Below are 23,804 nucleotides of genomic sequence, written 5' to 3'. Positions count from 1 at the left end.
TCTGTCCTCGCTGCTACTGGCTTCTCCTGTAGCCTGTTTGCAGTGCCATCTTGTGAGAGATCCCAGCACTGCATCCCTGTCTGCGCTTTATTATGCAAGCCTCATGGTCCTTTCCAACCTTCTCACCCCTTCGGGGCTCCCCAGTGTCCCTTTAAGTTGAAATTTCTCTTCATTTGATTGCCGGCTGTGCAGCTGGACTGAGCAACCACCAGTCTTCTTTGTCACTTTTCTTCCAAGGATGGCAATACTGTTCGGTGGAATTTCAGCTAAAATAATCACCTCAGAGGAACAGGGACTACTATTTGTCAGATTAAAATTAATCGACGTCCCGCCCCCTTTTATCCTGAAGACCAGCTTTTTGATATAAATTTTATGTAAATTTTTTTTGGGGGAAAATGTTATTTTAGGGTATCGTGTGGCCCATGTCTTCTGCCCACTAACCCATCAATCGGAATAAGGGATTCAAAAGACCTTGTAGGAACAGGACTTGTCATGGTGCCCACATGTCCATGACCTGCCAACCCTGCGTGACTGCTTCCTTCCTTGAGCAATAGGAGCAAATTTTCATTTTGTTTGTAGGAGAGGTGCATGTATGAACAACATTATACGTGTCTACACCTGTGTCACAGTTAAGAACAATACTGTAATATAGGTTCCTTTCCAAAGAGGCACCATGGAATCCAAGAAGCCTAGATTCTCCTGAAGACCCTAAACACAAAACTTACTTGAATAGAGCGCTGTCTGTAAACTGACAGATTGAAACTACGGTATTGGGTTTAGGATTAAGGACAGGGTAAAATATTCACTGTTGTCACCCCTTAGAAATGGAGGCATGAGAATATATGTACTTTCTACTATTTGGGGCATGTACATATGACACACAGTGCTCTAAAACTAACTTTTTATATGTAAGAAATGTCATAAAAATTTATTTCAAGCTATATAAACTTGATATCAAAAGGCAGGACTTCTGGATAAAGAAGAGAGGGCACCTGCCACTTTTGTAACAAATAGCCCCTCTATTCTTCTCGGCTATTTCCCCACAGAATAAGCATTCTCAGTTTCTTGTATTCTTTTTCTTTCAGCACACCTTTCTTTGAGGCTGAATTGTGGATCAAAGAATTGTAAGTCATTTCATTTTTTTAATATTAATGATTGCATTTGTTTCATATAGTCATCATACCCAATATCTCCAAGAGTTTGCCTTCTCTTTAAGCACACAGTTTCCAGGCTGTTGTTGCTGCCTTCCCAACATGGGTCAAAGCAGCCATGATCTGTAGCAAGGACAATCAAAAGTTGTTGAACTACAGCTCTTATCAACCCTGACCATTAGTCATGCTGGCTGGGGCTGATGGAAGCTGCTGTCAAAAAACATGTGGAGATTGCCAGCTTGCCTAGCACTGTTCAGCTGTTAAGACCCCTGAACTCCTATTGGAAACAGCTGTCAAAATTTTGGATCCCCCCCATTTTTTGCTAATAAATGTTTACCTAATAGCTTTCTCCCCCATGCTTCTTGTCAGTCAGTTTGCATATGGTTTTATTATTGTTGAATGCAAGAGAGAAGCTGCTTTTCTAACCCCCTTCTAAACATCAGCATACCTGTGAGGAGTAGCCAGGACTACCCCAAGAATAGCCTGCAGGCCTGGATTCATAGAGAATGCCAGGGTGCATTGATTAATTGACTGTTGCTAGCTGCAAGGAAATTTAGTTTTGGGAAAGTCTGGTAGAAAGTAAATTCCCAATGTTCAGTTGTAATATTTTAAAATATTTTCATTTAATTAAAACAAGAACAGTGGAACATGTGAACCAAAAGCAAAGAGAAACAACAAAACTGAATGCAAACTAAAATTAAACATAAAGCATAATTTTGATTTTTTTAAAAAAATCATATTTGCTGGGGTAAATGCTGTTGATGTTGGGAGTAGTAACCTAACTTCACTTGTGACAGGAAGAATTTTCATTTCACATTCTACCCTTTCATCTTGGTAATCCGTGCCTTACCAAAGCCCTTCAGTAACACTAGGCAGCTCTCTGTGGCCTTTGTGACACTTGTGAATGGTTTCTGCATAAGTAGAAGGCAAGGGGCCTTTTGTGTAATCTGGTTGTGTAGTTAAAATGTACATAAGATAGATCTTCATAAGGGGTAAAGATGAGTTTTTACATTTAAACCAGTTGCTAGCAATAATGATAGGTAAAGGGTAAAGGGACCCCTGACCATTAGGTCCAGTTGTGGCCGACTCTGGGGTTGCGGCGCTCACCTCGCTTTATTGGCTGAGGGAGCTGGCGTACAGCTTCCGGGTCATGTGGCCAGCATGACTAAGCCGCTTCTGGTGAACCAGAGCGGCGCACGGAAACGCCATTTACCTTCCCGCTGGAGTGGTACCTATTTATCTACTTGCACTTTGATGTGCTTTTGAACTGCTAGGTTGGCAGGAGCAGGGACTGAGCAACGGGAGCTCACCCCGTCGCAGGGATTCGAACTGCCAACCTTCTGATCGGCAAGTCCTAGGCTCTGTGGTTTAACCCACAGCGCCACCCGCTTCCCAGCAATAATGATACCCAGGGCCAATTTTTTCTCCTTGGCAAACACAGCTCAGTTCTCTCTTCATACAAAGGTGCATGAAGGGGCTGGTGTGGATGTGCCAACAGGGACTTACGGGCATCCCAGTTTGGCAGATGGAGTCAGTCTGACCCAGCCCTCTCCATCCTTCACTTCAAAGTGGCCCTGCCATAAAAATTGATCAGGAGCCTAAACAAACGGTCAGATTGATTATATTTGAAAGTGGCAATGATGCATACGCCTATTGCTGCTAATGCTGAATTCTCAATCTGCTGCATACAACAATGTTTCTAGAACCAGCGTATATGATTCCCGAGCCCGTGAGAGATGGCGACAGATAGAAGAGCAAAAAGCTTTGGCATTGCAATTGCAGAAGCAGGTAAGATGTTCAAATGCATTTTGTGTGTGTTTTTAATAAACAGTCTTGGTTTATTGAATATTACATCAGACTTACAAATGCTCTTCATACCAAATATTACAAAGAACAATAAAAAAGAAAACTTGGTGCCTGCTCATAAATGGATTAAGTTTTTTTTTTTTTTAATGCTTATCACAGTTGGGAAGGCTGTCTGGTTTCTCCAGTTACATGCCTGTTGTTGCTAGTGATCATAATCGCTGAAACACCTAAAGTAAAGATGGATATTTCTCCCCCACCCAACTTTTATGACCTGTCTGTCTTGCTTTGAATTGCAAATTGATAAGCAAGTTATGGACCAAGACATGTTCAGAACCCTATTAAAGTCAAGTTTTCCTCCATTATATTTTCCACTGGTGAAGTTGGATTCTAAATTAAAATTGCATGGCTGAATCATACGTGCAAATATAAGATAGACACTGAAGTTGCAAAGTGAGATGTTCCTATCTTAGGGATGTGTCTTTCAGAGGCTGCAGAAACAGGAGTTTTTGGTACCTGATTCAGTCAACTTACATTTGCGAGTACCTCTCGAGAAGGAGATTCCTGTCACGATTGTGCCAGAAGAAAAAAAGTCCACTGATGGGGAGGAAGAGTTCCCAGAAATTACAGAGGTAAACTTTTTAATGTCAAATGTTAAAAAGCTTGATCGGCTTTGGAGATAATCTACAGAAACAGCTGTGATTATATGATAAAGCCGCTCCTCAATTGTTACTATTTGAGATTCTAGTTTGCAGAGATTGCATTAATGCTGTGCTCTAATAAAAAACAGAACATCTCTACACGTAGAAAACCAACCATGGGGAGAAGTGTTCTGGCTTAGCCTGCCCACATGACATGCTGGTTTATGTACGGTGGTTTTTGGAGAATTGTTTGTGCAGGCTCCTTCAACTAGTGGGGCCATCCACAAACCTAGCACTGTTCAGCTATTAAGACCATGATTCCAGGCTCTTATGCGGTCCTTGCCACAGGATCACATTCATCCAGTGCTTTACCAATTGCACTGGCTCCTGGTGGAGTACAGGGTCAAGTTTAAGGTGCTGGTTTTGACCTTTAAAGCCCTATGCGGCCTTGGACCCACATACCTACGGGACCGCCTCTCCTGGTATGCCCCGTGGAGGACCTTTAAGGTCCACAAATAACAACACTTCGGAGTTCCCAAGTCACAAGGTGGTTAGATTGGTCTCAACTAGGGCCAGGGCCTTTTCACTATTCGCCCCGACTTGGTGGAACGCTCTGTCACAAGAGACTAGGGCCCTGCGGGACTTGACATCTTTCCGCAGGGCCTGCAAGACAGAGCTGTTCCGCCTGGCCTTTGGTTTGGACTCAGTCTGACCCTTATGTTTTCCCTTATGGTTTTGATCCATGGGCCACTTTTAAAATGAGGCTGCATTTTAAATTGCATTTTAACCTGCATTTTAAATTGCCCCCCCCCATTAGGTTTTTATTGTAGTTTTACTGGTGTTAGCCACCCTGAGCCTGGCTCTGGCCAGGGAGGGCGGGGTATAAATAAATTTATTATTATTATTATTATTAGAGCTCTCTCTGTGCAATGAGACAAATATAACTAGTTATCTCAGGCAAAGCTTTTCAGCTGGAAAAGCCAAAACTACTCCCTGTATGCATCTCTCTTTGTTTTCTCTAGGAAATGGAGAGGGAAATAAAGAGTGTACTACGAAGTGGGAACCAGGATGAGGTGCTGAGCGAAGCCTTCCGGTTGACAATAACTAGGAAAGATATTCAGACTCTTAACCACCTCAATTGGCTCAATGATGAGGTAACCTGATCTTCACTTTTTGTACGCTGCAGTTGTTTGGTCCTTGTTTAAAATCTCCAAATAAACCAAGAAGAGCCTTTCTAGATCAGACCAAATCACCGTCTAGTTCAGCATCATGTTTCATAAAGTAGCCAACTGGAAGCCTGCACGCAGCCAGTCAAGAGGACAAGAGGGCAAAATACCCCTCTCCTATTTTCCTTCCCCCACATTTGGTAATTTACTGGCAAACTGCGTTGGAGCTTGAAGACAGTATAATTATCAGTCCTCATAATTATCCATTTTTGGCAGATCAGCTGGTCTTGGAATGACAGCTCCAACGCACATCAAGATCATAGCCCATAATATCCTGGTCTTGAAACGTGAGTTAGACCATGGTGTAGAAGGCCACAATCTGCATTCATAAAATGAGTCAGATTTTTTTTGGGAAAAAGACAAATCAATCAGCCTTGCAGCAGTTTGAGGTCAGCAGCCTCACAGGGTGCTGCCTGGCATAGCCTCGTGCGCATGGATTACATATTCGTCCTTTACTAGACACCCAGTTGCTGTCACCTCCCATGATCCCTCTTTCCTCTAAGAACATGGGCAAATGGGAAAGGAAGGCACAAAGAAAGGGGTGCAGGGGACGGACTCCTGCTCATCATCCCCCCCCCCCCCCGCTTGCAAATCCCTCCCACCTTCAGCAGCAAATACGTAATAGGTTTAGAAATCCTGTGTAACTTATGTTGCAAAATCGAATACACTGTGCAGGCTACTATATAGACATCATATTTTAGAGGATTGAAAGGGTTTTGAAGTACTTGCCATCCTTAACCTAATGAAGAATCCCCCCTCAAAAAAAAGCAGATACCTGCAGGGTTCATATCTTGCTATCTTTCACCATTTGCTTAATGAATATTTTTTTCCTCTTGAATGCAAAAACGCTATTTTGAAAAATTCTGTCGTTTCCTAACATGTATTCCTCTCCCTCTCAGATAATTAACTTCTACATGAATATGCTAATGGAAAGAAGTAAACAGAGGGGCTTTCCAACGGTTCATGCATTCAACACATTTTTCTTCACCAAGTTAAAAACTGCTGGGTACCAAGCTGTGAAGCGTTGGACTAAAAAAGTGGATGTATTTTCTGTTGACATCTTGCTGGTGCCTATTCACCTTGGTGTCCACTGGTGCCTAGCAGTGAGTATATTTGAGGGGTGTTTTGTTTATTTGTTCCAAGCTCTCGTTCTCGCTTCTGCTTCTCTGGAATGTGCTCCGAACAGCTTCTCAACGGCTCCTCTTTTGTAACGTACTTGTGAGCTAACATTTTCATAGGTAAGCTCAGTGGCTATAAAGATCTACAGGCTTATGGATACATTGAAAACTGCCACAGGACTATCATGTTGGTGCAGATACCATCAGTTTTGCTCGGCTACGCAAATATTTTTGTGTGGCTGAGCAAGATATTAATTCCTAAATCGGGATGGGAAATAATATCGTCCAAAACCAGTTTGAAGTTCACATTGTGATAATTGTTTTGTAATATTTGAGCTGGCAATACAATGTTACCTTGGTTGTCGAACCTACCATATTTTTCGCTCTATAGGACGCACTTTTTCCACTCCAAAAATGAAGGGGAAATGTGTGTGCGACCTATGGAGCGAATGCAGTCTCCTTGGCTTCAGCGATAGCAACACGAAGCCTCCAAAGCTCAGAGGGAGAGCTCCCCCCACGCTCCAGAGGCTTCACGTTGCTTTTGCTGAAGCCCCCGGAGTGCAGGGAACGCCCGCTGCGCTCCGGGGGCTTCATGCAGCTATCTGCAAGCCTTTGGAGCACAGCAGGAGTTCCCACTGCGCTCCAAAGGCTTGCGGATAGCCGCCTGGAGAGCGAGAGGGGTCGGTGCACACCGATCCCTCTTGCTCTCCAGGCTTTGCTTCGCTGGAGAGGCGCTGCACAGTTTTCCTTCTCTGCGCAGCGCCCCTTCAGCGAAGCGGGAGGAGAAATGGAAGGGGCTCCGTTTCTCCTCCCACTTCGCTGAAGGGGCGCTGCGCAGAGAGGGGGAGAATTCCCCCCCCCCCGGTTCTCCCCCTCCTATGGTCCGGTGTGTCCTATGGTCCGGTGCATCCCATAGAGCGAAAAATACGATAATCCGTTCCAGAAGACTTCAACTTCCGAAACCTTCGACAACTGAGGCGCAATGGGTGGTCGGCAAATTCCACTGAGAAAATGGGGAAAGGAGCCATGAGGCCTCGCAGGCTGCCACTTTTTGTTCCACTGCCGCCATGCCTTGCTGCTATTGCTGCCCCCTCCTATTGCCGCCACGAGGACTCACAGACCACCACTGATTATGCCACCATTGCCAGGCCTTGCAGTTTGTGGCAACTACTGCCGACATGTGCCACAGTCATGGCAGGCTGTTTCTTCCCCTTCTATTTCTGCCTCCTAGCAGTCCTGCTGGCAGTCCCAGATTATTTGTAATCACCATCTCTCATCACTGGATTGTCCTGAATACTGCCATTTGGTAGCCTAGCCCAAATCCCAAAGTCCTGTTGGGATGCATTTTGGCTTGCCTGCTGCTGAAGGTGACCATGAGGTGATTGATAATATCATCATCTATCAGTTTAAGCAGTAGCAGTTGCCAGGACAGTGTCCTGTTCATGTCTGCGTTATTACTTCCTTATTTCAGATATTGTGATAGATTGATATATCGCGATGTTTAGCTGGTGATATATCGCAATATAGAAACCCAGTTATCGCCCAACCCTACTCCTGAACTAAAGAGAAGTCTATATATTTGGTGAAGTTACTTTGGTGAAGGGCTTCATCTTTTCAAATTCTTGTTTTCTATAGACAGCAAGGCTGGATGTTTTCTGAATGCTTTCTAGAAAGTTTTGAGTGTGTCAGTGGTTTAATGAGATGTTCTGTCTTACTTAGGTTATTGACTTCAGGAAAAAAAGCATCACCTACTTCGATTCAATGGGAGGAACCAACACTGAAGCTTGCAAGATATTGTTGTGAGTGTCCCAATATCTTTAAATATATTCACGTTTTTCCCAGCCAAAGATGAAGAGAGGATGCAAGACCTTTGGGTGGATAAAATTAAATCCTTATTGCTGCGATTACATAAAGAAATGACTAAATCAAAAGGGATAGCTAACAGCAAGCATGCCCTGGTAACCCAAGGGGCCTTTGAGGTGTAGCTTCCAACTTTTTTAGAGAGCAGTAACATAAATGTTTTTTTTCAACTAGACAGACTTGCTGTTGAGCTACAGCCTCTGGGTTCTTATAAGAAATTGATTTATTTAAAATATTTCTACCCTAGCTGTCAGGGAACTGCCATCGGCTCAGAGGTGAGAGGGGGAGGGGCAGATGGATTACAGAGAGCCTCCAAAAATCGTGGGAAGCAGCACTTCCTCAGCGGAGGAAGGAAGCCCTGCCTCTAGTGGGGACGAGCTGCAGGGCTCAGAGGATGCAAGAAAGAGCCAGGACACCTTGCCTGAGCAAAGCGGGGAAGAGGGAGGTCCCCCTTTACCCAAGCCTTCCTTGTGCAGTAGGCTTTCGCGCACAGAGGGGAGGCGTCGGCTGGGGGTCAAGAGACTACTTTGCTGGGGAAAGTTTAAGGACCGCCCACTCTCAGATTCTGCTAGTGAGTGATATAGAATAGAGGCGTTCTGCATTGTAAATGTTTTGCACCAATAATAAAGCCTTTGAAAAGACCAGTGAGGCATCTTGCCTGATCGCTCTCGAGCAACCACACCGATAGGCATAACACTAGCCTTTTACTAAAAAGTGCTCAAGGCAACTTACAAGTTTGAAGTAAAATGTCAGTTACAACAACAGACTATAGTAAACCAAACAAGAATAGAAAGAGAGGCCTTGGAAATGGGATCTCTGAGCATAATGTTCTTAAGGTAACCCAGTATTTGATGGCCCTTTCCATCTGGAAAAAGATGCCAGGAAGACTATAGGGATATAGACTAAAAGGACATATGCATCAGAGACTGCAATATTTTCAACAGTTGCAGGAGGTACAGTGGTGCCCCGCAAGACGAATGCCTCGCAAGACGGAAAACTCGCTAGACGAAAGAGTTTTCCGTTTTGGAGGTGCTTTGCAAAATGAATTTCCTATGGGCTTGCTTCGCAAGACGAAAATGTTTTGCGAGTTCCTGCGGGTTTTTTCCCCTTCCCCCCCTTTTTCTAAGCCGCTAAACCGCTTATCTGCTTATCCGCTAAGCTGATAAGCCGCTAAAAGCCGCTAAAAGCCGCTAATAGCGCTAAGCCGCTAAGCCGTCAATGGGCTTGCTTCGCAAGACGAAAAAAACGCTAGATGAAGAGAGTCACGGAACGGATTCTTTTCATCTTGCGAGGCACCACTGTATTAAGTTTTCCCTAAAACAAATCAAGGGGGGGGGGGAATTAATCAAGTCTAAGAATGCATTGCCTTGTAGCTTTGAAGTGGCAATGGCCTGGAGAGCAATTTCGATCTCAATTGTTGATCAGATATTTAACTGCTTATTCAGGAATATGAAGCAGGCAATTCAGGATGATAAAACTTGGAAAATATTTAAAATCTCCTTTGTGAATTTTTAGATACCAGTGCAAACTTGTACACTTTTCAGTATCCCTGGTAAAATTAACCTCTATCTCAGATACTCTACCATTTATGAACAGACTTCCTGCCTTTAACATGGAAGCGGCTCATGACACACTGGCTTAGGAGCTTTGGGGTAATTTTGTTAGTTAAGTTTTGTTAGCAGCACTCATCACAATGAAAGGGAAAAGAAATACCGTATTTTTCGTCCCATAGGATGCTCTGTCCCATAGGACGCACCTAGTTTTTTTGGGGGGGGGGGAAATAAAGGAAATCCCCCCCCTTTATTTCCGCCCCCCCCAAACCAGGTCGGGGAAACCAAACCAGGTCGGGGAACAGCGGTATGGCGGCGCTCCGCCTCCCCGCTGTCCCCCGAGCTTGTGGGGCTGGCCGATGTCTGCCCAAAGCGCGGGGCGCTCTGCTTCAGTGCGCCCTGCGCGCTGGGCGGCAGGCTCCCCACGCTGCGGATGTCTGCCCGGCGCGCGGGGTGTTCTGCTTCAGGGCACGCCGGGCGGCAGGCTGCTATCTGCAGCGTGGGGAGCCCTGCGGGATGTCTGCCCAGCGCACAGAGCGCTCTGCTTCAGGGCACCCCACGCGCCGGGCTGCAGGCTGCTATTCGCAGCCTATGGAGCCCTGCGGGAACTCCCGTGGGCTCCCCAGGCTTGCTGATAGCTTCCCCAGGCTTGCTGATAGCACCGACCCCCCTCGTTCTCCAAGCTTCAGCGAAAGCCTGTATTCGCCCCATAGGACGCACACAGATTTCCCCTTCATTTTTGAAGGGGAAAAAGTGCGTCCTATAGGGCGAAAAATACGGTATATACACAGCAAAATGCATCTTAACACTTGCAACATATACAGTGTGTTAAATGGTTCACATTTATAATAAAAACAATTTAACCAGGTTCATAAATAGACCAAAAAGAAGCTCCATGTAGAATGCCAGTCGAAGTAGTAGGAAACTTATAAATGACATAAAGGTAAGTTTTAGCCATTCATGTCCTCTTTCAGGTGACGTAAATAAAAATAATGAAATTGGGGGATGATGTTAAGATTGGTTCCCTGAGCAGCATTTTATTTATTCATTTATTTAATTTATTAGTTGCTTTTTGGCCACAGCAACTCAAAGCAACTTAAAATATTTTAAGCAAAAAAGCAAGCAAACACATACATTAAAACCAGCATAAAAGAAAACATTTTTTTAAAAAAATTCTTTTTTAAATAAAAAAACCTAGATTAAAGCACGCCATCCATGCAAAAAGGCCATAGATAATTAAAAGCCAAAGTCCTGATGGAGCCTTCCTTGGGATGAGCATTCCAAAAGTGGAGGAGCCACCCTTGAAAATACTGTATTTGACTACAGTAGCTAATGCAAATGGAGTCATTTAAAGCTCCTTGGCTTCGTCTGCATTGTTGCACAACATTTAGACAAAAAGGAAAAAATCCAGATTAAAAAGTTAAAACCATGATTTAAATTCCAAAAGCGTATCAAGTAAACAACTGTTCTTCAAATAGTAAGCAGGTTCTTTAGGTTGGTATTATGGGTAATGTAGATGGGATTGAGGATTAAATCTGTGACCCCATACAGTCCAGCCCCTCAGGTGCCTGTCTGGCAATCATGCATTTGTGATTTTGACTGTAAAACCCACACTGGTTGCTCACCCAAGAGCCTCCGAGCAGCTGCTGAGAAAACCCTATTCCTCAACCTGTTCTCCCCCCCACCCCACCCCCCCGCAAATGGATAAGGTTTTAAAGAGGCAGAAAGTGTCTATAAGTGGCTCTTTTGCCATTCATGTTGGCAGACCTTCTCCAAAGGAAATCTGCTAACTGTGAAGAGTCATATAAAAGCCCAGAGGGTTCCTTTGATTATATGGGAAAGCCAAATTAGATCCCGGATTTGGTGACACGGTAGCATGGTTAGAGCAGGAGCCCTGCAAATTTGACCAGATGATGGCTAGCAGACAGGTAGGCCAATGGGACAGGGACTCGGCTTCCAGCTGATTGTCGCCCTTCCTGTAATTGCTTTTCCCTTTCTGTTTCCTTTCAGGAGGCTTTAATTGGTTGAATGCAGTGGGAGGATCACACCGGGAAGAGGGGACCGAGGTCCTATTCATGGTTAGTGACCCTTTCATGCTTTCAATCTTTAGAGCTTCCTGATTTTTGGTGAGTTTTGAATGATTTGCTTGCCCCTTTTTTAGAAAAGGGAGAGATTTATGGGATGCCATAAATCTCCTGTGGCTTAAAAAATGTATATATCCCATTTTTCAAAATCTGATTATACTGAGAAAATGATCCCGATTTATACAGAGGGACTGATCCTAGGCAGCAGAAGAATCGGAACAGAATTAATCCTAATTATGTAAGGAGTCTCAATTCTTTAAGGTAGCCAGGTTAGGAAAGATGTTTTTCTGCCTAAGAGCCCCCCCCCTCCAAGAACTGCTGCTGATCAGAATGGACAATATAAGCATAGATGGACTAATGGTGTGATTTGATATCATGCCGCTTCATATGTAAATACAATTTCCGCCCTTAATTAGTTACGCCACCCATGCCTTCTACCGATGTAGAGAATCAAGATGAGGTATGCTTTGTTATGTACAAGCAAAGCAGAAACAATTAGCCCATGTTTGCTCAGAATGAGATCAGACATGCACAAGAAGTGAAATATGAAGCAGGTGTGTGAGTCCTTTTTAATTTTCTCTCCTAAGATACAAAGGAAGATGCAGAGGGATGTGTATACAAGATATGGGTATATCTCTTGCAGAGACCATCTGTAGTGCTTTGGCGTATGACTGGTGTCTTTGTCATCTTCAAAATATTTGTATGCTGTCCAGCAGAAAATATTCCTTGAGAGAATCCCAACTTCTAAGTTAAGACGTTGTTGAAACTATATAATCCTATATAGTTTATAAATTTATATAATTATTAATTATAAAACTATATAATCCTTTGGACAGGTTCCCAAAGCACCCCCCATATGATATATTTATGTGCTTTTCTATTTTGAGAAATTTCTTACAGGGAAGTTGACATTTTTCAGACTGTCAAGTCGATACCAAGTAATACAAAGTCTTAATTTAAGCGTATTCAGTTTTATTTCCAAATAATGTTATTGCTTATACCCCTGCTATACTTAAGAGCTGCCTCTTTCATGCCTATTTAGAAATATAAAAAGGGATCCCCTAAATTACCATAGGCCAACCAATACAATTTGTGGGAATCCAGTGGAATTTTTTCCCCTTTGGGCCACAGACTCCTATGCCATATTACAGACTGCTTTTGTGACTCTCCTCTGTTTCAGAAGTGGCTTGCCATACAACATGGGGGCTGCAGTTCAAGGAAAAGCCCCCAGGCTTGTTGGGTACCCAGGACTAGTTGCATGGTTCTTGAGTAAAGTACCATGAGAATATGAGCCCTTGAAAATATATTATGAGTGAGAGATCAGGCTGTGTAGAAGGGAAGGGCCAATAAGACAGGAGGAAATTATTGTGTATTGTGCGTAAACAGCTGAATTTGTTTTTATACACCAGGGTGACACTTACATACATCTGGAATAAGAAGCAGTGGGGAGGGGGTTATGGCTGCAATCAGGTCTTTCATCCAACAGGGGAATGCATAAGGGGGAAAAACCCACCCAAAGTGATTGGGAACTCTTCGCTTTAGAAACAAGGTACAATATGTTAACAGGAAGAATGAGCAGCCTTTGAAACTTGCATATCAGTATCTCAAAACAACTGCCTTGGGCCTCAGATACATAGAACTGATGGTATTATTAGGCCATTTCTGACCTACCTCAATAACCAGAACATTGTCATTTCGTTGGACTATCATCTTTATGGGATTTAGGGGAAGTGGTAGGAAAAGGGTTCCAGAAAACTGCCGTAGCCAATAGCAAGCTATTGGAAAGCTTATTCTTTTTAACATTGGGGGAATGTGGATCTGCTCTGTTGTGGTATTTATCCTACTGGGGCTGCTTGACCTTATGTTAAATGCTAGACCCTAGTAGCTTCTCTTATCTCAAATGGGAAGGTTTTAAACTCTCTAGAGGCGCTTGAAAGTAGATACTACTTAGCGCAGCTATAAGATGTAACCAGGTGAGCAGACCTTGTGACTGTTGTAAACTACCATATAAATTTAGCTTAAACTGATAGTAACTTGTCCATCCTTTTCTCAAGGTAATAAAATACTTGATATGTGTGTACATACTGTGGGCTGGTTGCATAACATTGGTTACTGGTTGTCTGCAAGTCCTTCTCATGTCTGCATACATGTCCTTGCCACATTTTCTTTGCCAAGAGTTTCATTGTGTTTTGTGATCCACTCATATACGGACCGTTAGTGCAAATATTGCTTAGGATTAGAAATAAAACAAAATACTTGGGTACAGCGATAAGTTCAATGCAGAGTTCATTTTTCAGGGGGCTTTCTATCCAGAAAAGTAGTGCTGTCCTGTGAATTAAGGTCCAGAATTGGGCTAGGAGAAGCAATTCTGAAATTAAAAGTAATCCCCCCCCCAAATTAATTACTTAATTGGGTTTTTATCCTTTTTTGCTGGTTGTGTACTTGCTAAAAGTCTTCCTTCTTTTCAATCCTCTGCAGGCAGTACCTAAAGCTGGAAAGCTTGGACAAAAAGCGGAAGGAATTTGATACCAATGGCTGGGTGCAGCAGAGTAAACGGAGCCAGGTATTTGGATCCTACATAGCTGACCACATGAGTGTCTGAAATGCTCTTATCCTATTTCCACTTTCCTAAACTAATGGTGGACACAGGTGGCGCTGTGGGTTAAACCACAGGGCCTAGGGCTTGCCGATCAGAAGGTCAATGGTTCGAATCCCCGCGATGACAGGGTGAGCTCCCATTGCTTGGTCCCTGCTCCTGCCAACCTAGCAGTTCGAAAGTGCAAGTAGATAAATAGGTAACGCTCTGGCGGGAAGGTAAATGGCGTTTCCGTGCGCTGCTCGCCAGAAGCGGCTTTGTCATGCTGGCCACATGACCTGGAAGCTGTACGCCGGCTCCCTCGGCCAATAAAGCGAGATGAGCGCCGCAACCCCGGAGTCGGCCACAACTGGACCTAATGGTCAGGGGTCCCTGTACCTTTAAACTAATGGTGTGCTTGGCTCTTAAGGTTTTTGAGTGTAACTGTTAGATCAGGGTTGGCCTGGTGATGCAGCTTGCCAAGTCATTGGCAAAATTGGGCCCCTTTTCTGTCCACTGCATCGCTGGGCTGAGATGCTTCTTTATTCAGCCCAGTGCTGGGATGAAGAAATTGCCTGATCCTAGCACTGCAGTTAAGCGGTGAGTGTATATAATACACACAAAGAGATATAAGAGTGTGTGGTCTGTGTATGAGTTTGGGTAGAGCCTGTGTGTGTGTGTGTGTGTGTGTGTGTGTGTGTGTGAGAGAGAGAGAGAGAGAGAGAGAGAGAAAGCTAGCTAGCTAGCTGTAAGTAGTGTGGTTGGGTCCATGTGAGTGGCATGTGTACCTCAGGCTTAGCCAACCTTGAATTCTAGCCCTTGGGCCATAAAAGGTTAGTCATGCCTGTGCCAAAGAAAATAATGTGTACTGTGAGAAAATGAAATAGTATTATTTGTTTCATAGATAGAAAGGTGTGATGTGCCTCACACAATCGTCTGTGATCGGATGTCATGGGTAGGCAAACTAAGGCCTCGGGGCCAGATCCGGCCCAATAGCCTTCTAAATCCGGTCCAGGAATCAGCGTGTTTTTACATGAGTTGAATGTGTGCTTTTATTTAAAATGCAGCTCTGGGTTATTTGTGGGGCCTGCCTGGTGTTTTTACAGGAGTAGAATGTGTGCTTTTATTCAAAATGCATCTCTGGGTTATTTGTGGGTCATAGGAATTCGTCCCCCCCCCAAAAAAAAAATTAGTCCGGCCCCGCACAAGGTCTGAGGGACAGTGGACTGGCCCCCTGCTGAAAAAGTTTGCAGACCCCTGTTCTATGTGCTCAGAGTCTCTGATGCCGACAGCTTTCCCAACTACTATTACAGGCACCAACCACAAGAGAGGTCATGTCCAGCTCTCTTTCCTCCACACTTGGGACAAAAAGCGGCCATCAGTCCCCGTCCCCATCCCCCCCACTCCTCAATAGCACCTCACTTCTGACAGATAAGACTAAGGCTCCTGAATATTTTCCCTTCCTGCTCTCACTGCTCTAGCCTTCAGTTGAAAAAGCAGGGGAAATCATCCAGTGATGGAGAACAGGGAAGGGAAACAGTATGGAGTGACTTCTTTGCCAGAAAAAAGTGGGGGGCAAGTTGCAGCAGTTCTCTCATTGTCCTGAGCATGGGGTGAGAAAGGAGCAAGAATGGGTGCCTCTGATCATACGTACCTGTATAAGCTGTTGGAACTAAGAGTGACTACAAGCATGCAAAGATCTCTGTACATGGGCAGAGCCTGTAACATATTTCTGTTCTTTTCCTTGTTTGTCAGGATGGAAGTATTCCAGTCTTGCTATCTTGGCTGAAATACTGACTCATTTGTTCCCATTAATTCTGAAGACTCGCTCATGCATGGTGGGGTTCTTTGGGTTTCTTGAACCTTTCATTACCTTGTGCAGTTTATATCATAATTATTTGGTAAAGCTAACATGAGGTTTTTGTCTTCTAAATAGAGAGGGCTGGGTTTGTTTGTCTTTTAAAGGAGATCCCTCAACAGATGAATGGAAGTGACTGTGGGATGTTTGCCTGTAAATATGCTGACTGCATTACCAAAGACAAACCAATCAATTTCACTCAGGTAAGTTGGCTCTCCTGGCTAGTGGGCACTTCATGGGTAGAATGCTAGCTTATATTGTTACAGTGCTGTCTTCTAGTCTTAATTGTGCCCAAAGCAAACCAATTTTCAACCAAGAAAACCAAAGCTCAGTGGCCAGAAGAAGGAAAATCCAAGTAGATAATTTTCCATATATTTGCTTATCTCATGCAAGTCAAATTGTAAGATTGTGGTTTTCAATGACATTCTGAATGTATAGCTTGTAATAATTGTTGTACTAATTGTGCCACAAGAGAGGGAGCTGCATGTGTGCAGCTGTTTTGCTCCACGTAGCAAGATCCTTAAATTTGGATTCAGAGCCTTATGATATGGATAAGCGAGTTATGCCCTATGGTAATTCCAGGACTATAATCTATATTAAAAGTCCACAGCTACTTTTATGGTGACTTTTCAGTTTTTTGTTACCTTATCATCAGCATGTTTAAAAAGTACGGCACAAGAACCTGTTGCGGGATGGCACTGTGTTAGAATTATCTTCATCTATTACCTGTGTTGGAGGTCAAAATTCTCATTCTACCAACAGCAGGCCAGGTCTGTGTTACAGAATTAGTGCTTGTAGCAGTTGAAAGAAGTGTCACCTATATCTGCTCAGGGACAAGCAAAATTGTGGATGTGGGGTTAGGATAACCAGATCAAATTTGAAAAGTAACTTTTTAATGGATTTCAAGATCTGGTGGTACTAGCCCTGTTTTTGTGTTTAAAAACAGATCACTTGGAATATAGCTGTCTCAGTATGAGGCTTGCAGTTTGCCAGTGTATATCAAAGGATTACCTTGTTGTCATTTTAAGCAAGTATTGATGCTGTTGTGTTTCTTTTGTTAAAGCAACATATGCCTTACTTCCGAAAACGGATGGTCTGGGAAATCCTCCATCGCAAGCTGCTGTGATTTCATGCGAAATGCAGGACCCTTCAGAGACTACAAACCAGGCTATTGCCCTTCTTGGCCTGCATGGGTTTCCTGCTGAAGCTTAAAGACTGTGTACAATACATTTTGTGTGGTTTTCTTTTTTAGAAATAATTAAAAAAAATTAATGAATTCTATTTCGTGGAGCAGTGTGCCATGGAACTATTTCAGAAGCACACTTGCCTTTTTCAATCTTGGAACCCTGTTTTTTTACAAGTGACATTTGGAGATGCTGAGGAGTATTGACTTCCACCTTCAGTGAGTTTTCCTCTTTTTACACTCTCAGTCCTTTCGAAATGGCCAGCTTCTGCAAACACCTTGAAACCTTCCAGGCTTCAACTGTGTGGGGCGATTGTACTATTGTATTGCATTTACCCAGGCATGGAGAAAAATGGCTTTCATGGCATTCAGTAAGGGCAGTGCTGCATGTTACAATTGCTGCAGTTGGTCTTCTGCAGCAAATAAAGTCATGTGGAAGTACAACATGCATGTACATATGTGTCGGGGAAACCTGGTTGTATATATGTGTGTGTTTGTCTCTATAAGTTGCAGAAGAGAACATGGCTATATCCCCGCAGCATTGCCCTTAGTTCCTCGGTTATTAGGTGGAAATAAAATTGCCTGAGAATGGAAGCTCTGATAGACACCAGCACATGAGAAGCAGCTTGCTACATTTTTCCATCATGACTGTGACCTCCTCTTCAGTTGTGTAGCATGAGATGGTAAATGAAAGATGAACAATGCCTTTTCTTTGATGCTCGAGCAGAGGATCTTCCTAGCATTTAAAATCTATTTCTTCTAGTGAATTCTCTTCCAATTCAAAATCCAGAGGCAGCTTTCCACCTGTTGGGAAGATGAGTCATGTGTTGGCCGAGGTATCCTGCACTGAGAGCCTTCATTTTAGGTGCCTCCTCTATGACCGTCTCACACAGTCAGGCTGTGGGGATGGAATCTGATGCAGAGAGAAAGGGTAGAGCTTTGGGTTGTGAGGCACTTCGGGGGCCCTGTGCCCAAATGCCTGGGGTCAGACCCTATAAAAGCCAGCATCTCTCCCCATTGAGCTATTACCAGAATCTAAGGAAATCCTGACATTAGGAAGGACTGTTACATTGCATTCTTTATACAGAATAGGATTTGCAAATCAACTAAGCAGCTACACGCTGAATGGAATGCTTATCTGACAAGAGGATGGAACAGTTATTGATCGTCAAACCGTTTGTAGAATTTAGGTACAATATGGCGTTTAGAGCTTTTTTTATAATAATTGGTAAGCTGTTTTGATACCATATATATATTTATAAACCTTTCTCAATGGTGCAGCAGTGAACAAAAAAGTGTCTGGGTTTTAAGCTCTTTTATGTTTCCATTTAAAACTCCTACAGCTGAACTGAAATCCTGACCTTTTTTCCTCTCCTGCCCTCCACTTTCTGCTTCTGTTCCAGATAGCCATTAACGATGGCAAGTGGAGGACCTCTTCCACTGAGATGCTTCCTCTTCAAATCCTGCTTTTATGTGCTAATGCAGGATAATATAGAGAATCTGTTTAGTTCCTCTCTGAACAAATGTAAGCGGCACTGCCAGCTGCAGCTTGAGATTTAGCAGCAGGCAGAGAGATCTTTTACAGAGCCCAAAGCACTTTGAGTCTCGCTGATTGATGTAACTTCTAGTTCAGTATGAGAGGGACTCTAAACTCTCTGGTTCACTCAAAGATCTTCTCCAGTGCCACTGGTCAATATCACAGTCCACTGTGTGCAACTTCTCTGCAGCCATTTGTTTCAGTGGAGGCCCGCTGTAAACTCCACTTATTCTGTGATGGCCAAACTTGGCCCTCTAGCTGTTTTGGGACTACAATTCCCATCATCCCTGATTACTGGTCCTGTTAGCTAGGGATGATAGGAGTTGTAAAACAGCTGGAGGACCAAATTTGGCCATCATTGACTTATATTAATGGACATCAGCAGATGTGCTTGGTATCTGTACCTGCTGAGGCCAACAAAGGTGAGATGCAGTTGGAATTCAGGCGCAAATTATGTAGGACTACTAAGTTCACATGCCACACATACCTCTTGATGTAACATTTTTTTATTCTAAAGAATAAAGTAATGTCCTCTTGTATTTTTGCCATCAGATAGGGAACATTTTATATATTCTGTACCTGTAAACAATAGTTTTGTACAAATTTCATTGCACTTCCTTAAGTCGTGCTCTTCCTAGACAAGTTTGTACCTTTTCCCCTCTATCTGTGTTTTTTTTATACCAGGCTCTTTGGTGACCCTTTTTCTATGTTTTTCTCCAAGTGATCTGAAATTCTGTATTTTTTTTGTAATGTGTTATTCTTAAATAAACCCAGCTGTTGAAATAATAATTATCCAAAGTCTGGCCTAATGCATCTGTTCTCTGCCCTATGCCTATTATGGGGATCTACGTGATATCAGAAATGGACCCTTGCCAGTTTTCCCCCCATCCCTTCCTCTGTAACATGCATTAGGTAAAGGTAAAGGGACCCCTGACCATTAGGTCCAGTTGTGACCGACTCTGGGGTTGCGGCGCTCATCTCGCTTTATTGGCCGAGGGAGCCGGCATACAGCTTCCAGGTCATGTGACCAGCATGACTAAGCTGCTTCTAGCGAACCAGAGCAGTGCACGGAAATGCCGTTTACCTTCTTGCCGGAGCGGTACCTATTTATCTACTTGCACTTTGAGGTGCTTTCAAACTGCTAGGTTGGCAGGAGCAGGGACCGAGCAACGGGAGCTCACCCCGTCACGGGGATTCAAACCGCCAACCTTCTGATCGGCAAGTCCTAGGCTCTGTGGTTTAACCCACATCGCCACCCGCGTCCCAAGCATGCAATACAACTGACTTAAATTTATTCAGCAAAATGTTTCCCTGCCCCTGCTCCATATCACACGTACGGTAATTTTCAGCAGAATGAAACCAGGACACAAACAACTGCAACACATTTCGGAATAGAAACAAAGAACTTGGCTCAGGGAAGCTTTTCCAGTGGTGGCTCTGTGTGTCACCTTGCATTTGAACACAAGGCTGAGCAACAAAGAGACCAAAAAGCAAAAGCCTATTCAATGGCCAGCTTGCGTTTTCCTTTGCTCTCCCCTTTTAAAAATACATTTTATGTGAAGCTGTCTTTGAGGTTTCAGCTGGTGCTGTTTTCCAGCCAAAGAATGCTTACAAAAATCTTTATATTAGTGAAACAAGTGTGTACATTGCTGAAAACAACATACAAAAATGCATTCCATTCTGTGAAAATTGCATACAAAAATCCACTCACTAGGTAACGTTTTCCCCAAAATGCATTTATTAATTCATTTATTAATTAAGATATGCAGAAATAGGGCAGATCCAATTTAGGATTGGAAAATTGACAAACAGAGAAACCAACATTGTCAGATTCAGCCATCCCTGACTGCAAGTCATCTAAGATAAATACAGAGTTTTTCTAGAAGCTAGGTGGGGAAAAGCTTTGGTAGGTACGCTATTAACATTATTACAGAACAGTGCAATAGTGGGACTTTAAGGAGGCTTGAAGCTATATTGCAGGGTGTGAAGAGGAGACGCTGAATTTATTTTGTTCTTTCACTTTTAATATATTTTCCTGCATGCCACCGGCTAGGGATTTTCAGGTCATGTTGACTCTCTCCTCCTTGCAACATTCTCTTCCTAGACATGGGCAAGGCTTTACCTAACCCTTTCCAAGCAAACTATTCATTAGCATCTTTAATCTCTGCACACACATGAACAAGCAACTTCTGTAAGTGTACCTTCAGCTGAGCAGACAATATTCCATTGATTCCTTGCCACCACTTCTAACTCTTTCTCAAAGAAAATGGGAACTATTTATCCCAAATTCAAAAGATGCGTACCTTGGAGACTCTGCAGTGATCATGACATAGGCCACCCAAAACTTTATTTTGCCTGGCTGCTGATTCACAGGGGATTTGAGTCTGGAGCAAGTCTCTATAACTCCCATTTTGATTTTTTCTTTCTTTCACATGTAACTCTACATTTCTTTTTTTTTGTCATTCAAATATATAAATATATAAATTATTCACTTCTGAAACACACACACATTCATATCCTGTTGAAATAATAATAAAAAATAGTCCAGTAGCACCTTAGAGACTGACTAAGTATGACCGTAGAGACCGACTAATGCACACAAACGATTATACCTAGAACAAACTTGGTCTCTAAGGTGCTACTGGACTATTATTTTTTTATATATTTCGACTGCGTCAGACCAATGCTGAATCTAGATTCATATCCTGGTTTTTGTAACAGGCTTTATATACTGATGTATTTCTTAAGTCCAAAGCAATATAAAATAACATTGAACATTTGAATAACTTGTCTCTTTGCAATATTCAGTAAACAAATTCCAGTTCATTCTTTCGCTATACAGTGGTATCTCGGGTTACATACGCTTCAGGTTACATACGCTTCAGGTTACAGACTCCGCTGACCCAGAAATAGTGCCTCAGGTTAAGAACTTTGCTTCAGGATGAGAACAGAAATCGTGCTCCGATGGTGCGGCAGCAGCAGGAGGCCCCATTAGCTAAAGTGGTGCTTCAGGTTAAGAACAGTTACAGGTTAAGAACGGACCTCTGGAACGAATTAAGTACTTAACCCAAGGTACCACTGTATATAAAGTATATAAAGCTTGGTTTTTGTAACAAGCTTTATATACTGATGTATTTCTTAAGTCCAAAGCAATACAAAATAACATTGAACATTTGAATAACTTGTCTCTTTGCAATACTCAGTAAACAAATTCCAGTTCATTCTCTCTAGAGAATTTAGCATGATGCTTAATCCCACCTTGCTCCACTTCCTGCCATTGGGCTGCTTTATATCAAAAATAATTCAAATTTTGCAGAATTTGTGTTTCCTTCACTGCCCACGGACAAAGTATCCATAGAAGGAAAGGGACTGATTGACTGTCTTCTGGTGCTTCCACCTTCCCAAAGCAGGGTCCAGCATTGCCACCAGTCTCCAAATGGATTCAATATTGACCTTGACAGGGTATGCTCAAATACAGGGTTAGCCAAATGCCACCGCCAAGGTCTCTTTCCTGGCAACTCTATGAATATGGTACCTGTATGAAGAGCTCCTAAAGTTATGGCCAGCTGTAGGACACAACGCTGGACTTTCTGGTTTTATTCATAGCTTGACAAGCAAAACAACTGTTGCTCTGTACAGAGTTCTGGCACACCTAAGTCATCTGAAGGTACGCCAAGTTAGGTGCATCTAGAACACCAGTATTATCTACTTCTGATTGACAGAGACCATTCAAGATCTCAGAACAAGGTCTTCCTTTTCCCCAACTGCTGATATTATTATTATTATTATTATTATTATTATTATTATTATATGGCTTTTTTCGGAGAGAACTTGCCAGAACTTGGTTCTGGAACCTCTCGGGTGCCGAGAAAGAGGGAGGCACCACTTTTTCTAGAAAAATAGCATTTATTATTATTATTACTACTGTTGTTGTTACCCTAGGTTGTTGTTACCTAGGGTTGCCATATTTCAAACTGTAAAATTCCTGGTAAATGAGTGAGGTCCCAACTAAAGAAGAATGGCAACTTAAGCTGACAGAATATGCGCAGCTTGCAGACTTAACATATATACAGTAATAAGAGAACAAGAAGAGCATACATTTAGAGAAGATTGGAAAACATTTATTGAATATATGGGGGGAAATTGTGTACACTTGAAAACGCTGGCAACATTAAGATAAATTCAACAATGTTTTGATGGATGCAATAATGGAATACTGAATGGTTTAGTTTTTGTAAAATATGCAGGGATTTATGATATGCAAAATGAACCATGGAAAGAGAAGAAGGGAAGTCATTGATATTTTAAGGATGCTTAAATGAGTATTTTAAATTGTAAAACAGAAAATGTAATAAAAATATATATACAAAAACAAAAAACAGTCAACTTCCTTCCTAATTTTTTTTTAGGAAGACCCCAAAATTTTTGAGCTTTTTTGGGGGGGAACAAACCAAACAAACCGAGCTTTTTTGGCTTTTTCCACTGCTTTTCCCATCGCACTGCCCCACATCCGGGTTTTCCTTGTCATTTTGCAAATTCCGTGATGCTGTTTTTACAACTGGAAAACCAGGACATGCCAGGAACTTTCCTGATGTATGGCAACCCTATTGTTACCATTTCGCAGATGGACACTGTTGCCTGTCATTTGATACTTTAGTCACTAGATGGCTCTGGATTCTTCTAGGGAAGAATCAGAAATACTGTAGGATGGTTTTTGTTGTTGCTGCTGCTGTTATCTGTTACATTCTTTAGAGCAAACCTTCCTAACCCATGTGTCATCTGAGCCTTACAAGATGAAGCCGTGGAAGAGAAATCTTAAGCCAGATAATATACAGGGTTAATATGAAAGACCAGGAGCGCGGCCTCAGAGTCATTTTGGACTCACAGCTGTCCATTGAGGCGCAGGTTAATTTTGTGTCCAGGGCGGCTGTCTACCAGCTCCACCTGGTACACAGGCTAAGACCCTACCTACCTGCGGACTGTCTTGCCAGAGTGGTGCATGCTCTAGTTATCTCCCGCTTGGACTACTGCAATGTGCTCTACGTGGGGCTACCTTTGAAGGTGACCCGGAAACTACAACTAATCCAGAATGCGGCAGCTAGACTGGTGAGTGGGAGTGGCCGCTGGGACCACATAACACTGGTCCTGAGATAGCTGCATTGGCTCCCAATATGTTTCTGAGCGCAATTCAAAGTGTTGGTGCTGACCTTTAAAGCCC

The 23,804-nt window shown here is 43.0% G+C and overlaps 1 protein-coding gene across 2 annotated transcripts in view; it reads left to right on the top strand.

The window, feature by feature from the left end:
* Positions 1 to 19,375, top strand: part of SENP1 (SUMO specific peptidase 1) — a 32,130-nt gene extending 12,755 nt beyond the window's left edge. Inside the window, exons 11-19 of one of the 2 annotated variants that reach the window (XM_081848935.1) lie at positions 1,086 to 1,124; positions 2,855 to 2,939; positions 3,443 to 3,586; positions 4,618 to 4,749; positions 5,721 to 5,924; positions 7,659 to 7,738; positions 13,912 to 13,996; positions 15,974 to 16,069; positions 16,930 to 19,375. In XM_081848935.1, coding sequence (XP_081705061.1) covers positions 1,086 to 1,124; positions 2,855 to 2,939; positions 3,443 to 3,586; positions 4,618 to 4,749; positions 5,721 to 5,924; positions 7,659 to 7,738; positions 13,912 to 13,996; positions 15,974 to 16,069; positions 16,930 to 16,992 — 928 coding nt within the window. In that variant the 3' untranslated portion in view covers positions 16,993 to 19,375. Of the gene's footprint in view, positions 1 to 1,085; positions 1,125 to 2,854; positions 2,940 to 3,442; positions 3,587 to 4,617; positions 4,750 to 5,720; positions 5,925 to 7,658; positions 7,739 to 11,359; positions 11,428 to 13,911; positions 13,997 to 15,973; positions 16,070 to 16,929 lie in introns of those variants that run through there. The other variant, XR_014153164.1, reaches the window with a different exon arrangement.
* The last annotated feature ends 4,429 nt before the right edge of the window (positions 19,376 to 23,804 follow it).

The sequence above is a fragment of the Podarcis erhardii genome (genome assembly GCF_964252035.2).
Source record: "Podarcis erhardii genome assembly, chromosome: 2".
In the NCBI taxonomy this organism is placed as follows: Eukaryota; Metazoa; Chordata; class Lepidosauria; order Squamata; family Lacertidae; genus Podarcis; species Podarcis erhardii.
Note: the sequence above shows the minus strand (reverse complement) of the source record. Positions and strands in the feature narration are given on the sequence as shown.